The sequence below is a fragment of the Pseudoliparis swirei genome, chromosome 3 (assembly GCF_029220125.1).
Source record: "Pseudoliparis swirei isolate HS2019 ecotype Mariana Trench chromosome 3, NWPU_hadal_v1, whole genome shotgun sequence".
Classification (NCBI taxonomy): domain Eukaryota; kingdom Metazoa; phylum Chordata; class Actinopteri; order Perciformes; family Liparidae; genus Pseudoliparis; species Pseudoliparis swirei.
The window spans coordinates 2928779-2944996 of record NC_079390.1 but is presented as its reverse complement, the minus strand read 5'-3'; the positions used below and the strand labels follow the sequence as shown (position 1 = coordinate 2944996).

The window sequence follows — 16218 nt, the reverse complement described above, 5'->3', positions numbered from 1 at the left end:
CCGGCTTAGTGTTACAACACATGCAGTAAATTGTCACGTGATCTCGCCTCGTAAAATAAGACCAAAAACAGCAGCGAAAGTTCATCGGAGATTTAAAAATAACGTTTTGTTATGTTTATTGCATGAAATAAGCCAATAAATAAGATGTCTGACTGCCTCCAGTCCGGAGTCACGTGGGCATATAATTACCGTATCGAATGCGTTACAATAGCCTCTAATAACAGTGTGTTTTATAATAAATGTGACTATCATCAGAGGAGCTCGTGCATCAGGAAACGTACATCGAATGTGTCAAAGGACCCTGAACGCCACGCTGACCGGCTGTCTCGTGTGTTCCTCTGCAGCCAATGCAGCTGCAGCTCGCAAGGAGGTGATCAAGAACAAGATCCGCGCGATCGGGAAAATGGCCAAAATGTTTTCCGTCCTCAGGTATAGACTTTGAAGTTCCCACATGTGTGTGTGTGTGTGTTGTTTGGATGGGGCTTCAGTGACGTTGCCTCTCGTGTTTCCTGCAGAGAGGAGAGTGAGAATGTGTTGACGCTCAAAGGCCTGACGCCCACTGGCATGCTGCCGAGCGGGGTCCTCTCCGGAGGCAAGCAGACGCTGCAGAGTGGTGAGTGCAGGGAGCGGCACAAGTCTTTCCTCTCCTCCTTCTTCACGCCATCTCATTTTTGGAACATTTCTTCATCGCCATTCTCAGTCCTCGGTGTTACCTCTCTCTGTTTCTCTCTTTCCGTCTGCCCTCTAAACCCTTTTAGTCACTTATTTAACAATATACACTACCGTTCAAAAGTTTGGGATCACCCAGACAATTTCGTGTCTTCCATGAAAAATCACACTTTTATTTATCAAATGAATAGAAAATATAGTCAAGACATTGACAAGGTTAGAAATAATGATTAATATTTGAAGTATTAATTTTGTTCTTCAAACTTCAAGCTCAAAGGAAGGCCAGTTGTGTAGCTTATATCACCAGCATAACTGTTTTCAGCTGTGCTAACATAATTGCACAAGGGTTTTCTAATCAGACATTAGTATTCTAAGGCGATTAGCAAACACAATGTACCATTAGAACACTGGAGTGATAGTTGATGGAAATGGGCCTCTATACACCTCTGGAGATATTTCATTAGAAACCAGACGTTTCCACCTAGAATAGTCATTTACCACATTAACAATGTATAGTGTGTATTTTTGATTAATGTTATCTTTATTGAAAAAAACAGTGCTTTTCTTTGAACAATAAAGACATTTCTAAGTGATCCCAAACGTTTGAACGGTAGTGTATGCTAAACTAAAATTCTGTGTGTCTTCCAATTGGTTTCGTGACGCACCTGGAGCTCTAAATGTAGAGCAGCTAGAAAGCTTCGGCGTTAGCCTCTTAGCTCTAATCGCGTGTAAGCTATGGAAGAAAGCTAAACTAAACTAAAACTGCTTTTCCATATTATATACAATAAGATCCATCCCTTTAAGATCCATAAACTTGATGCAAACTCATTTCTTACCCATAGGGGGCTAAGCTAAGTACGCTAACGCGTTAGCCTACATATTTAGACATCCAGCAGACGCAGAGCGACATGGAAATCCAAGTCTCACGTATCTATTATTTACTCATAAGCTCGGTCTACAAAGAAATATATGATAAATATCTGTCTCGATGTTATATTTGTTTAGCAGAAAGCTGTGAGAGAGCTAGCAAGCTTTAGCCATCTCTACAACGCGAATCCGGCCAAAGAAATTGAAGAAAAATATCCCGTGCTTTTATTTTGAAGGTTTAAGATTAAATGGATGTATGTTGAAATATTAGAGATGTTTCCTTATGTACACTATGTCTACACTCAAATAAACTAAACAAATGCAAAGACAGTTATTTAACAATATATTCGAGGAGTTTATAAAGTGTTTCCGGCCCTTTAAGAGGGCGGCCATGATGCTGATTTGGCCCCCGGTGCACACGAGTTTGACACCCCTGCTCGACAACATTCACTTTTCACACACAAAAACCATAAATCCATAACTGTTGGCCCCCTGCTGCGCGATGATGACTCTAAATACTCGGCGAGGCGGGGCGTTCGCGTTTGACCTTGACCTCGGGTCGTTCCGGTTCAGGCCGGCTCATTGGTCGCAGCCTGGCCCGGTCCTGGCGGTGTGGTTTCCTCATAACTACTGTGTCACTGCTGGTGGGCTGACGGCAAGCAATTATTTTACACCAACTTCAAACTGGACTCATTTGGGAAATCTTAAATATCTAGAGCAACGCCAGAACAAGTAATTTATGCCTTCTTACCTAAAGTCCATTACAGCCTCGCCTCATTATATTACGCTGTCTGTCTTAATATATCTGTCCTCCGCTCTCTCTCTCTCTCTCTCTCTCTCTCTGTGGATCAAATTATATATTTCTTTTGTTTTTTTCAGACCTAACCCAAGATTGACACTAATTCTCCCTCGGCATTATTAAAGCATGGCGTTCTCCTGAGTTTGGCTGCGTTGCCAGTGAACATGTATCTCTCATCCGGCCTCACGCCGAGCGCCTCTTCCCCTCCGCTGCGGGGGCTGCATTTATGACGGTTTTTTAAAAACATTTGCATGGCTTTATCGGGAGTAACCTGCTCCTCCTCCTCCTCCTCCTCCTCCCCTCCACCCTCAGCCACCATTGAAGCCATTGAAGCCATCGAGACGACCGATGAGGATAGAGAAGGTAAACATTTGCCCCCCCCCCCCCCCCCCATCTTCAACACCCCCTCCCCACATTGTCAGGGTGCTGCAGAGACCAGACCCGCCACTAACACGTCATGCACACACAACAGTAACCTCCATTAAGCATCCTCGGACATTTCACGGCGACACTTTGATGCTGATGGCTGTCGTCTTTGCTAATGTGCGCCTGAGGATTTAGTGGTACCTGCAGGGGGCGGAGCTAATGAGGTTCTGATTGGCCGAGGTAACGGGGCGGGAGATGACACTAACCGCTGCATACTTAGGAACACTCTTTTCAATTCAATTCAGTTTATTTTATACAGCCTAATATCACAAATGACACATTTTTAAGACATCCGTGACCTTTGACCTCACATCAGATCAGAAAGGAAGGGAAAAAAGTGAAGAACCCTTCAGGAGAGCAACAGAGGAAGGTCCCTCTCCAGGATGGGCGGAAGAAAAGACGTCATGTGACCAGAAGGAACATTACACAGTTACATACTCTTGTGAATATAATATACGACACAAACTGGAAGAAGGAAATTGAAGGAAAGGTTCAATAAAAAGGAAACGCTTTTTTAAAGGCAGGTTTATGACATATGACGACACCGCAAAGTGCCGCTAAGAGACGCACAACTACAATAACTCTTTGTTTTTCGCTTGTAAACGGCCTCCACCTGCTCCTAAAAACATGTTCCAGACCAGAGACATGGAATATGCACCATGAAGCCTCAGGTCCTCTGGATATGGATAAAATAATAATGTCTCACTAATTTCCAGCTCTAACGCACATATATATATATATGTATATATATATATATGTTCATGTATACAGTATATCCTACATATCATTTATTGTTTTTCACAATGAGAGGAAGTTTGTTGGCTGCAATTTTGCTCCCATATTTTTTTAAAGATATTTTAGAAGAAAACATTATAAAAATGCTTCAAGTCACAGGACTGTGTGGACATCTTTCATCTTTATTTGATGTATTTTCTATTGAAACTGAATACTGGGGTAAATAATGTGTAAAACCACAGGATGTCGGTTGATGGACGGGCAGTTTTTATGTTAATCTGCTCTTCCTGTATGAAAGTAGGCAGCGAGCAGCAGCTTATAAATGCACAAGTATTGTTAATGACGACTACCAAAAACAAAAAAAGTTTTATTTTAATACTTTAAAGACTTTTCCAACTCCGTTTTGGCCTTTTTAATATAGTTTGTGCATCAAAACAAGCGTCACAAGGAGTCGTTGGGTTATTAACGTAACCCCGGTTCTTTGATGTAACTGAAAGGCAGATACAGGTGGTATGTTACCCAGATTTATATTTTAGGGGTTTAAAAAAACTCGATGTGACATGATATACAATTCTGTGTATCTAATATTGTTATTGTTGTTGTGTATTTGTTGTGTATTTTATTCAGTCAATCATTGCAATACAATACAATATTATTCTATATAATATACAAAACAGAAAGACTGAAAAGGTAAAGGTAGAAGCAAAAATGCGTATATATTCCTATCCTAAATTATTATAATCAAATTAATCTGAAAATTAATATAAAATAAAGAAAAATAATAAAGAAATATATATATATATGTAAATACATCTTCCATATACATACGTTTCAATCACATTTATAACCCTCAACAATTGTTTTATAAATAATCCTTTTGAAAACCAAAAATAAAAATTAATTAATTACAATTTAAAAAAGTTTTATAAATTATTATATTTTATTTGTATCTCTCTTAAATCTTTACTACTGTTCAATGTGCACCCGCTGCTGTAATCCTGCAATCTCCCCACTGTGGGACCAATAAAGGAACATCTAATATCGGGTAATATTCTGGCACTGTGCCCGTGGCCAGGTGAGCGTGATGCCTTCACGTGTGTGCTCTTCTCTTTCCAGCCATCCGTGGGTTCTCCCCGCAGCACAAGATCGCCAGCTTTGCCGAGGCCAAGGGCCTCGACCGCATCAACGAGCGCATGCCGCCCCGCAAGGACGGGGTGAACCACGTGGGTCACTCCATGGGCAAGATGAACATGTCGGAGGCGAACGGCACGGACGACAACAGCAACGTCCAGTGATGCGCCGTCTCCGAGCCTCAGAACACCCGTGCAGCTGTTTTGCGCCGTGCAGCAAAGACTTTTGCCCGAGATCGTGAAAATTCAAGGCCTCACGAACATAGAAATAAAACCACGGCCCCCCCGCCCCCCCCCCCACCCCCCCCACCGCAGCAGACGGAACGTGAGGAAATAATCTGCAGCAAAAACTAAACAAACAAAAAAATACAAAAAAGCGGGCGGGAAAAAAAATGTTTTGTTTTTTTCATCGCACAGGGATGGGGAGGAAAGGGGGAGGAGCTGGGGGAGGAGCTTTGGGTTCACAGCGGAGGTCAGGGAGGTGGAGAGGCCTAGAAGGGCTGCAACTTGACTGAAGTGTGTGCGTGAGAGTCGTTGCCGCCTGCTGTGTGTCGGTCCGGTCGCAGGCTGTTCGGGCGTTGCGTTGTTCTGAGTGCTGACACCTGTCTGCTTCTTCACCACGGGGGGGGGGGGGGGCATTACTGCAGTATCCATGGCACACCAAACCATGTTATACTGTTTTATAAAATGTTTATTATATATATATATATAATATATATATATATTTGAATATTAATATCTATATATATATATATATATATATATCACTCACAATTTCACTTCATGGGCAGGGGGGGAAATAATCTCGTTTGCCCTCCCAGGTTTTGTATTAAAAAGTCACGCCACTTGAAAGAAAGAAAAAGAAGAAAAAAAGCTAAATGCGAACCTCTTAAAACTTGCAGAGCAATCTTACCGGTGACGTTTTATTTATTATTTATTTATTTACCTCGAGGTAAGATGCTATCATCCTGCAGGGGTCTCTTTTCCTCTCCTCCCCACACTATCAGTCATCTCCTAGCCAGAAGTAACTCGGAGGGGACGAGGAAAGAAAAGGGAGGGGGTGAAAAGAGCATATTTTGGGGTGAAATTGTGGGTACTATTTTAATCACATATTAAAGATTCATTCAGAAGGTTTGAAAACGGCACCAAAAAAAAGAATGAGCATGAGGATGCAACGTTTTTTTATATATTTTCATCCGGATCATCCTTAAATGAATTAGTTCTTCCTCTCAATTAAACCGTTTTAAGAAAAGCATGGCATTTTTAATCGAGCTATAATCTCACACACTTTTCTGGAAAGTATATACACTTGAAACATCCTTCACCTGAAGGAGTCTTGTCTCTCATCTCCTCTGCTTCGCTATGATGCAACAAAGCGGCGTTAACACACGTCTCTGGACCACACAGGGGGAAAAAGAAGAAGTCATTTTGAACTTTTTTGGGACGTGTCGTGCTGTGTCGCACACACACACACACACTTCCTGCTTATGTATCACCTGCTTGTCGCTCCAGTAAAAGAACACATCATCGCCCTTTTAGTTATTGCACAATTTGCCCTGCTGGGAATTCTACGAGCCAAACAAAGTACTATTTCACAGGGAAATTCTACAAATTTGTGAATGCATATATTTGAAATATTTATTATTTAGCAACAAAACACACCGCTGTGTCATTTTGAATAAGCATGCATCGAGAATTTTTTTAAAGAAATGTGAAGATTGTATCCAAAGCAGAGTTTTAATTCATTAATGCTTATTTTGAGGTATAAATGTGATTTTTTTTCTCACTGAAATTGATCTTGGATTAGTTCAAAGCCGCCAGAGGTCACTCCTTCATTAAATCTGAGCGCGGTTGCGTTTATTAATCCGCCCATATTGCATCAATGTGTGTACATCGCATATAAATTCTTGTTTTTCAATCTTTTTCTAATCTCATCTGATGTTACAGTGGAGAAAGAGGCCTGAGAAAAACTTGAGTGACAAAGTGCAACCACACTGTGATCCACATCGAACATCCAGCAGTTAAGTCCAAATGACCGGAAGAAGATAAGAAAATAAACTAAATTAAAGCAGGAAACATTCTCGTTCTTTCAAAATAAAACAAATTATTAGGGAAATTTGATACGAGTGAAACCCGACACTTACCGTCACATAAATTTCTCGAATTTCCTTTCATACATTCATATTTTTTCTACTTTATATTCCATCTTTCTATTTAATGATAAAAGTGGTATGCAAATTAAGGACGGAAAGAAGGTGATTTTTAACACAGCATCTATGGTACGGAATGCATCAATGCATGCAATTAAGTTCCTAATTGTTACGTGAGATTATAATTGTGATCGTTGTGTTTCAATTAGAAAAACTTGAATTAATTTATTTTTTTGAATTACATTTGTAGTTTTATTTGTCTTGTTTTATACATTTTATAAATAGGCTTCCTTTGTTTGTTTTTGTCCATTTTTTTAAAAATTCTGTTATTTATTACCACTGCTTTTCATTTTATATTGATTTATTGTATGCAGAGATGCCCTTCTGAAAAAGGTGTGATGCCTTGTGTTTACTTTTATTTTCCGGTTGTACTGATGTACAAAAAAATGTTCAATAGTGTGAATGAATATAATCTCAGTGAAAAGCAACTTTCAGGCTGCCAAAGCATGATAGCATGGTTTTCAGATGTAAATGATTCGGACACTTAAGAAAATCACGTGTCGCACTTTCGTTTAACAGGAAACAGTGTACTCTGGTTATATTTACTGCTGATATTATTATTGTTACAAACTAGCTTATGGTTATTTTTCCTTCCTCTGTTTCTGGTTCTTGTTATGGTCTTACATGCATATTTCAACAAAACAAATATAATGGATATTAACTTGCAACATTTTTTATTATCTATGGAAATATGTTTTGGCATTTGACTTCCTAAATGATACACACATTGTAAGCATGCCCTATGGGACAAATCACATTTTTTTACTCTTGAATAAAATATGCATGAACAAAAAAATGTGTTGCATAGTTTCTAACTCACTTTTGTCATGACAGATATCCCCTAAAAAATAATTGGATACCTTATTTGTGTCCAGTGTAGCCAACCTTGTATATTCAGGTTGATTATCAAAAACTTATATCACATCGGAAACAAAATAATATGATTTAGATGTGCCTAAACATCTTAATTGATACAGAGATATTTACTATTTGTCATTTTCTGTAATGTTACCATAATATTAGTTAAATGTAGTTATATTGGTTAATTTAAAAATATCTGCTCATTCTGCCACTGCAGTCAAAGGCAGCAATGTATACATCACTTGATGGATAAAAATAACAACAAACCCAAAAAACTCCGACCATTTTGTATTTAGCCCTCCCTCATCGGTACGTGAATGCACCACACATCACGGGGATATACCTTTAAATGAAAAGACCTTGAACGCTGCAGCATCACTCTACACCTGCTGATGTTGCTCAACCTACTGGGGGGTTTCTTGGTATTATTAGATCATTGACAGAAAAAATAATGGTATAAACAAAATTAATTAACTAACTTGTAAACAAAACTGACGAAAAATGCCGTTTTGACTCATAAGAGCCTTTAAAAAAAAAAAAATCTCGATAATTTCACAGCTCCCTCCACCGGAAGTGACGTATTTTCCTCCATCGCAGCTCGGGAGGTCCAGTGTAGTTTAACAGGGTGCCCCCCCCCCCTTAAACACTCGCTAAAAAAGCCGGACTGTAAAAACACTCCATCGTTCAGACCTTCAGGCATTTAAAACAAAAAAATGAAATAAAATATTTTTTTAAATGGCGCCGGCCCGTTCGCAGCGCGACACCAACCGCCGTCGTCCGCAAATCGGATAGCGCGAAGCTGCTTCTGGGCGACAAGTTAACGGGTAACCGCAGCTATCTGAAACCAAAGCTAACGCCCGGGCTAGCTCGGGCCATATGATACCGACGCACACGTTGCGCAGACCGGACCGAGACCTCCGCAGAGACCGCGAGAGCCGCACCAGCGACTGTTGACACCCGTTGACAAAATGGACAAAGACGAGGCGGACCGGCTGGTCGAGAAGGCGAAGCTGTGTTTACGGTCGGGCCGGACGGACCGGGCGCTGCAGCTGCTGTACGAAGCCCAGAACATTCACCCCAGCACCCGGGCCAGAGGTACAGGAATATAGAGCTGACGCACATTCTGCAATGGCAGCTCTTGACAGGCTAACGTCGGTCGACGAGGCAGCTTGCCCCCCCTTGTTTTTTGTATGAACTGTAAATGTATTTCGCAGATTTAATGTCGCGTGCGTTGCTATTTTTAGACAAACGTGTAGCTGTCTGGGTTTAATACTTAATGTCTGTGTGGGCTGCTACTTTAAGGGCTCCCTTTCCCCTTGTAGTTCACTCTGACTTTGCTGTCTCTCGCCTAATAATCGGGTTCGCGGGAACATAAACAGTGATTTTTTTTAAAGAGTCGTATATTAAACTGGAGCTCCCTGAACACAACATGCAGGAGGCAGTGAAATGTCACAGGGTCCATTTTACAGCAGTGTGTGAGCATGTAGTGACACACTTTTGATGTGCAATGCACAGTTAATATCACTCTATTCATTACTGTATATATGAAAAGATGCATTATTATTATTATTTATAATGCATTATTATTAGTATTAAATGCCTCCACAAACCGTGTAAGGAATCACTGCATGTTGAGAATATGAAATGCATGTGAATCAAATACTTTGGCCTTCAGCTTCAACTCTTAAAGCCACAATGAGACATTTTAGGAGCGGCCTCCACCTTCAAAATGACCAAATAACAACAAATAAGTTGTAGGGAAATGGAGTCCATCCCTCCATCAGAGCTTCAGATGTTTCTTTGTTTAATGTCAAGGAGCATTGAAGCTGTTCTGGAGGCTTGAATTCATCCTTCTTTTTTTTAAATGTGTCATTCATCTGTATTTTAATGGGAGACCATATCAATTTCCTGTTGGCCGGTACAGATAATTCTCTGTGATTTTCACGGATACCAACACCTTCTGCGTTGTCAGCGTCCGCCCGAGTTGACCTCCGACTCCTTGTCCTCGTTTGCAGTGCTGATCGACGCCATCGTGAGGAACGGAGGCGGCACCGCCGCTCCGCAAGCCGACCACGTGCCGCCGCCGGCGGGCTGGCGAGACGGGCACGCCGGGAACGAGGACGCGGGAAACGTCGGGGCCGAAGACAAGAAGAGCTTCACCGAGGAGCAGCGGCAGGGCGTCCTCAGGTGAGCCTCTCCGTGACGCAGCAATGACGTTTACTAACCTTGTGTGCCGACACAACAACGTCTGTCTTTATTTATTGCAGGATAAAGAATTGCAAGGACTTTTATGAAATCCTCGGCGTTTCCAAAGACGCCTGCGACGAAGATTTGAAGAAGGCGTACAGGAAGTTGGCCCTCAAGTTTCACCCCGACAAGAACTTTGCTCCCGCAGCCACGGACGCTTTCAAAGGTACGAGAGCCGACCGCTTTGTTTCCGCGGCGACGATATCTTTTAATGGTCCTTTTGTTTTACGTCCTCTTTTTTTGGGGGGGGGGGTTGATTTCAACCATGTCGTGAAGCACTACTCGAGCCCCTCCTGATCCCACAAGGGGAATTCTTCTTCTCCTTTACCGCCTCTCAGCAGAGTCAGAGGTCACGGTGAGTTCGAGAGCAGCGCTCTCCTCGTGTCGTGTTTATTAAACGAGCTGCAGCAGGGCAGAGGCTTTCAGAGGCGTCGGGCGATTTTACCACTTTTTACCTTCGCATTGAAAATGCGGAAGGTTATGTTTTGATCGCCGTGTATTTATTTATTTATTTGTATGCGTGTTACTCGCATAACTCAAAAAATATTAAACCGAATGGCATGAAATTTGGTGGGATGATTGGTTATTATCCGGGGACCATTTGATTAGATTTTGGGATCGATCGGGTCAAAGTTCAAGGTCATGAAAAAGTCAAAATTTTCTTTCTACCGTAGTGCGGTCAATTTCTATCCAATTGGCATGCAACTAATGCCAAAATGTTCATAATTCAATGCCCAATCTTGTGATATGCGAAGGTATGCGCTCTACCGAGTGACCGTTCTAGTTTTAATTAGGGTTAGGAAATTCTTTCTCGAGCTGTGTTTGTATTTATTTACGGCTGGGGGTTAAACTGGAGGAGGGGGGGGGGGGAGACGTGAGGCTGAGAACAGGCCGGCTGCACGCAGATATATTCAGAAAACTACGGAAAGATAGCGACTGTAGTTCCGCTCGCTGATTTGGCCGATTCACCGGGACAATCGGCGTTTTCGGGAAGAAATCCGTTGAAAGACATTTCGCCCGACGATTGCAATTTGCTTAAAAAAATAATCCTCCTGAGTCTTAACTCGAGTCAAATCTGACCACACAGAAATGGAGTGGGACGTACACGGAGGAGGAACTCCGGTGTCCGTGCCAAAAAAAATAGAAATATACATACAAATTGTGGAATTAATCCTAAAAATAATAATAATGCATTAAATTTATATCGTGCTTTTCAAGGTACTCAAAGACACTTAAAAATGTCCTTTTTATATGTTAAGTGTTCCTCAGTTTCGAGGGAACGCAGTGATGGTTGTGAGTACATATAATAAATAGGAACTGTTAATAACTCATTCATAAATGAAAGGGTGCCAATTTGCCCAAAATGAGACGACAAATAAACGTTGCTCTCAAACTGAATCCATAGCAACATTTTGCTTTCCCTCAAACTTTCGGCCATGATGATCTTTAAGCTGCGTGTGTCGTCTGCCCACTTTAACAATGGCCGCCGCCGATTGTTTCTCCCTCCTCTCCCGACAGCGATCGGCAACGCGTACGCGGTGCTGAGCAACCCGGAGAAGAGGCAGCAGTACGATCAATACGGAGATCAATCGGCAGCGTCGAGCCCACCCCAGCCCTCCAGCCACAGTCGCCATGGATACTATCGAAGCTTCAACAGGGACTTTGAGGCCGACATTTCCCCCGAGGAACTCTTCAATATCTTCTTCGGAGGAAGATTTCCAACAGGTGGGTGTTTTGGGGCTCGCAGGGTTCGTAACCTGGAAAAGTCATGGAATTTTAAAATGGTTATTTCGAGGCCTGGAAAAGTCCTTGAACAAAATGAAATCCCCAAAGTTTTGGGAAAGTCATGGAAATTTGAGAATTTATACATTTCATATTTATATATATTATATTTATTTATATAATATATATATAATACATTATATATATTTATTATAAATATATATTATATTAAATATACATATTATATATACATACTTTATATATATTATATATACATATTTTATATGTATATATATTGTATAATATATACATCCCCAAAGTTTTGGAAAAGTCATGGAAATTTCATAAATAATATACAATATATAAATATTTTATATATATAGTATATTATATATACGGTACATATTTTATATAGATATATTGTATATTATATATATACCCCCAAAGTTTACGAAAAGTCATGGACATTTTTTCTATTCATAAACGCTGAGTTTTAAATAATGAATATGCTTTTTAATGAATGACGCCCTAAATATAAGTCGCCGTACGCTTTCATACTCGCACATTTTCCGCGCTGCAAGTGAACGCACCGTAACTGAACAGACAGAAATGTTTATTCTTTTAATCTAAACTATTGTCTCCCATTCATTTGAGTCGTTTGAAGGTTGTATCCTGTATGCTCTGGAATTCCCCCCGTCCAAGAAGCGTGTGCGTGTTCCTCTCAACAGGAAACATCCACGTGTACACCAACCAGGGCGCCTCCTACTCCCAGTTCTACCAGCCGCGCCGCCGACGCGCTTTTGAGCGGCGCGAGGTGGTGGAGGACGACGACGACGACGACAACGACAACAACAACCAGAACAACCAGAGTGAGGTCAGCGACCCGCAGAACGACGATGGCGGCGTTCCGCTGCCGCCTTCTCACGTCGACACGGCCGTCTTCTAATCGTTAACACGCAACCGGAGAATCGACGCTTCACGGACGCGTTTTTTTTACCGTGTTCTGCTCGTTTCCAGTGAGCGTTTCCTCCGACTGATTCATCCTCCCCGTCATTAATTTACTTTCCTCCATGACCGCGGTTTTCCACGCTCTGCCGCTCTGGCATGAATCCGGTGTGCAGCCCACGCGCAGTCTTACGATACGTATAATCCGTGCAGATTTTTATATATATATATATTTTTGTAATCTTCCCACAGAACACCTTCACAGCGCTGCTGCAGCTTCTCCCCGTGCTGGTGCTTATCCTCATATCAGTGTTTACTCAGATGATGGCGACTAACCCGGCCTTCAGTCTCTTCTATAAGCCGTGAGTCCGCGGCGCCCGTTAACGTTAACGACGGTCGCATTTGAGCAACCCGCCCCCCCCCCCCCCCCAACATTTCAATCGTGTATTTTTGGGGGGGGGGGCGTTTCAGGGCCATCGGGCTGGTGGTGTCCAGGGAGACGCAGCACATGGGCACGCCGTACTACGTGGACACGAGTTTTGAGAAGGAGTACCGCGGAGCGGCGCTGGACGAGCTGGAGAAAACGATCGAGAGCGACTTCATCGAACATCTGCAGAACAGCTGCTGGAAGGAGAAGCAGCAAAGTAAGCCAGCAGATTTACACAAAGCTTCATTTTACTTAAAAGATTTTATATCATTGCATTGATATTTGGTGAATATTAACGGAGCGGTGCGAACGACTTGAGCACTGTCCCTTTAATCGCTCTCTGGTTGTAGTTCGGGGCATCGGTGGTTCTCTGGTATCTGTAGTTTTTTTTTTTTTATGCGAGGCCACAGCGAGCAGCTGGGAGCAGTAACTTTGAGTCTCCGCCAGGTTGCCTGGCAACTAGTCCTACCTCCAGAAATACTCCGACACACACATCCCCCCCATAGAATAGCAAATGGATGGGTTTTTTGTACTGACTTTTAAAAACAAACAAACAGGATGTGCTCTTTTAGAGGTTTTCATTCATTTCCAGTCTTTATGCTCAGCTAAGCTAACTGCTTCACACTGACCAAACGGACATGACGGATAGTTTAGTGGCCGTTTGTCCAATAAATCAAGTTGCCTCTGGGTTTGTGGTTGAGACAGACAAAAGAAAGCGTTGTCCATTCAGGATTCCGTTTCTTTCTGATCATTTATTTAACTAAACAAACAAACAAAAGAACAAAGGAACTCCTAGCGCTGCCTCTCATGCACCGGTAAAAACAACAACATAGGCCTACCCAGGTGCATGCTGGTCCTGTACCTGCAGGTACACAGTGTTACCCAATAAATTAGCGAACAATCAAATGACTAAACATATCAACAACCACAATAAATAAAACTAAAAACTATGATAAGAAAAAGCTACTCTAATATTTCAACATATCCAACTTAAAGAAGAAAACAACCTGAATGATTAAATGATACTATTTGTCAATAAAATAACAAAATACGAACATCAAATAATTAGCTCCAACAGATAGTGAGTGTATTTGTCCTGAACATTCTTGTGTATTTAGTTTCCTCTGTATATTTAGTATTGTTATTGTGTTTTGTTTGTATCTTTTATTAATGCTCTAATGTGCACCCGCTGCTGTGATCCTGCAATGTCTCCACTGTGGGACTAATAAAGGAATATATAATCTAACGTAATCTATTTTCCCCCCAAAATGTCGCACTATTTTTAAAAAGCCTGTTGTTAAACCATGACGATGCAGCTTTTTTTTTTTTTTTTTACGTTTATTTTCCTTTCTCCTTTTTGCAGAATCCGACTTGGCCAACCTCGGCCAGCTGTACCGCGACGAGCGCTTGAAGCAGAAGGCGGAGTCAATACGGCTGGACAACTGTGACAAGCTGCACCGATTGGTCGGCCGCCAGAGAGGCAAATGAGGACCGTTTTTTTGTTGTTTTTTTCCAAGAGGAACACGTTTTCTTTACAGACTTTAACAGCAATGCATTTTTATTAGAAATGTGTTAATTTATCCAATCTGGCCACTTTGTAAAAAAAAAAAAAAAAATCTCTCTTTGGGGTACAGCGCGGAGATGACGCCACTGGAGACGATGTGCCTCCTCTCCTCTCTCGATGGCAGAACGCGATGGTTGCGAAAGAAACTCACTGTTGCAGTGTGTGCACGATGTCTCGGAGCCTTTAAACTTTCTTATAGAAATGGCGTGACATAAAGGAGGGGGGGGGGGGGGGAGTCGGTAGTGTGTTCACTTAAACATGTTTTGTAGCTAACCTGTATTTATTTATTTTTCATTCATGTTTTTGTGTCCTTGCTGAAATCGTAGGCGTTGTTGTAGGCTCATCTTTTCTTTCCTGTAGGAAATACTCAAATAAAGCGACTAATATCGTAGTCTTTAGACAAATCCGAAAGCGTCCGTCAGAGGAGCTTTAATTTATTATTACAACATTGACGAATGAGATTTAATCAGGCGGTTTGTCCTCCGGGGCGAAAACAATAGGAGGCGCATGACAGTGAACATTTAACAAATCTCGACGACATGTTTTCCGTAGAGCTTCCTGCTGCTCTCTCCGAGGGGTTTTATTACGTCGGTCATTAAGCTTCCCTTCAGGAAGTCGTTTGGTACTTTAGCTGCAGGCGTCGAGGTTTAAAGGGTCATGAATGACTGCTGCGTGCTGCAAAAACAAAGTTTTTGAAGCAGACGAACGACCGAGCCCGATCACAATGTCCTGGCGGAGAGGAGAAACCATACGGTTGCTCCCATTATTTATTTATTTTCGGATTAGAATACTATTCGGCCCGTTTTCTGAATGTTTTATACATTCTGGACCTTTTTTAATTTTTTTTTATTTATACCGATGTTTTTTGCAAAGAAGAATAATTTAGTTCCCGTCCCATCTCCAACAGCACGAGTACGACGTCGTGAAGGCGTCGACTTTAACTCTTTAGGATTGGAACCCCGTCCAGACTCTGATGTTTGTTTCCGTGCACCAAGTCTGACAAACTGCCTTCGCTCACACAATATTCAGGTTCATCTCCAGCACTTTTCTTTAAAGTTGATGTTCAATCCTGCGTTCCCTATTGTTACCGTTGCATGCATGCATTACTAGTGAGAGAGTGTTTCAATTAGTTACGTATTTATTTTTCTCAGCAACCACATCGTCATGACTACTGGCACGGTAAATCTTAATTGAGAGCATTCAGGTCATCACTGGAACTCCGAACGTGTAAAACCTTTGACTGTTCTACGCAAAACTCGGGGTTTTGGTGTCGGTCGGGGGAGGGGGGGGGGGGGGGGTCATCTGAGCAACGCTGCAGAATTCAGCGAAATATACCTGAAAATTAAAGATTTAATCGGAATGTGTTTTGGCCCGTCTGATTTGTTCATTTTTGGTTTGGTGCTGCTTCATTTGATTGAAGAGGGCAAATGGGAAGACGCAGGTTACTCGTATATCTTGTAATTATTGTTCCACAGGGCCATTAGGAGGCTCCATAGTATCCTACTGATGGTATAATAAAGTGATCAGGGACTGAGACTGACAGCAAATATTTATATTTTAAAAGCTTTAAAAAAAAAAGAGAAGGAAAATCTGCTGTCCATTTACTTCTAAAACAC

At 41.7% G+C, this 16218-nt stretch overlaps 2 protein-coding genes across 5 annotated transcripts in view; both read left to right on the top strand.

Annotated features, from left to right (window-relative positions):
• Positions 1 to 6548, top strand: part of ppp3ca (protein phosphatase 3, catalytic subunit, alpha isozyme) — a 36016-nt gene extending 29468 nt beyond the window's left edge. For 2 of the 4 annotated variants that reach the window (XM_056411633.1, XM_056411631.1), the window contains 4 exons: positions 345 to 429; positions 516 to 613; positions 2648 to 2698; positions 4613 to 6548. In XM_056411633.1, coding sequence (XP_056267608.1) covers positions 345 to 429; positions 516 to 613; positions 2648 to 2698; positions 4613 to 4791 — 413 coding nt within the window. In that variant the 3' untranslated portion in view covers positions 4792 to 6548. The remainder of the gene's footprint in view (positions 1 to 344; positions 430 to 515; positions 614 to 2647; positions 2699 to 4612) is intronic. The other 2 variants (XM_056411634.1, XM_056411632.1) reach the window with 1 other exon arrangement.
• Positions 6549 to 8346: 1798 nt separating this feature from the next.
• Positions 8347 to 15886, top strand: dnajc18 (DnaJ (Hsp40) homolog, subfamily C, member 18). The gene is made up of 8 exons (XM_056411636.1): positions 8347 to 8792; positions 9713 to 9884; positions 9965 to 10110; positions 11463 to 11669; positions 12395 to 12540; positions 12864 to 12973; positions 13083 to 13255; positions 14402 to 15886. Exons 1-8 carry the CDS (start codon positions 8666 to 8668, stop codon positions 14524 to 14526), a joined length of 1206 nt encoding a protein of 401 aa, XP_056267611.1. The 5' UTR covers positions 8347 to 8665; the 3' UTR covers positions 14527 to 15886.
• Positions 15887 to 16218: the final 332 nt, after the last annotated feature.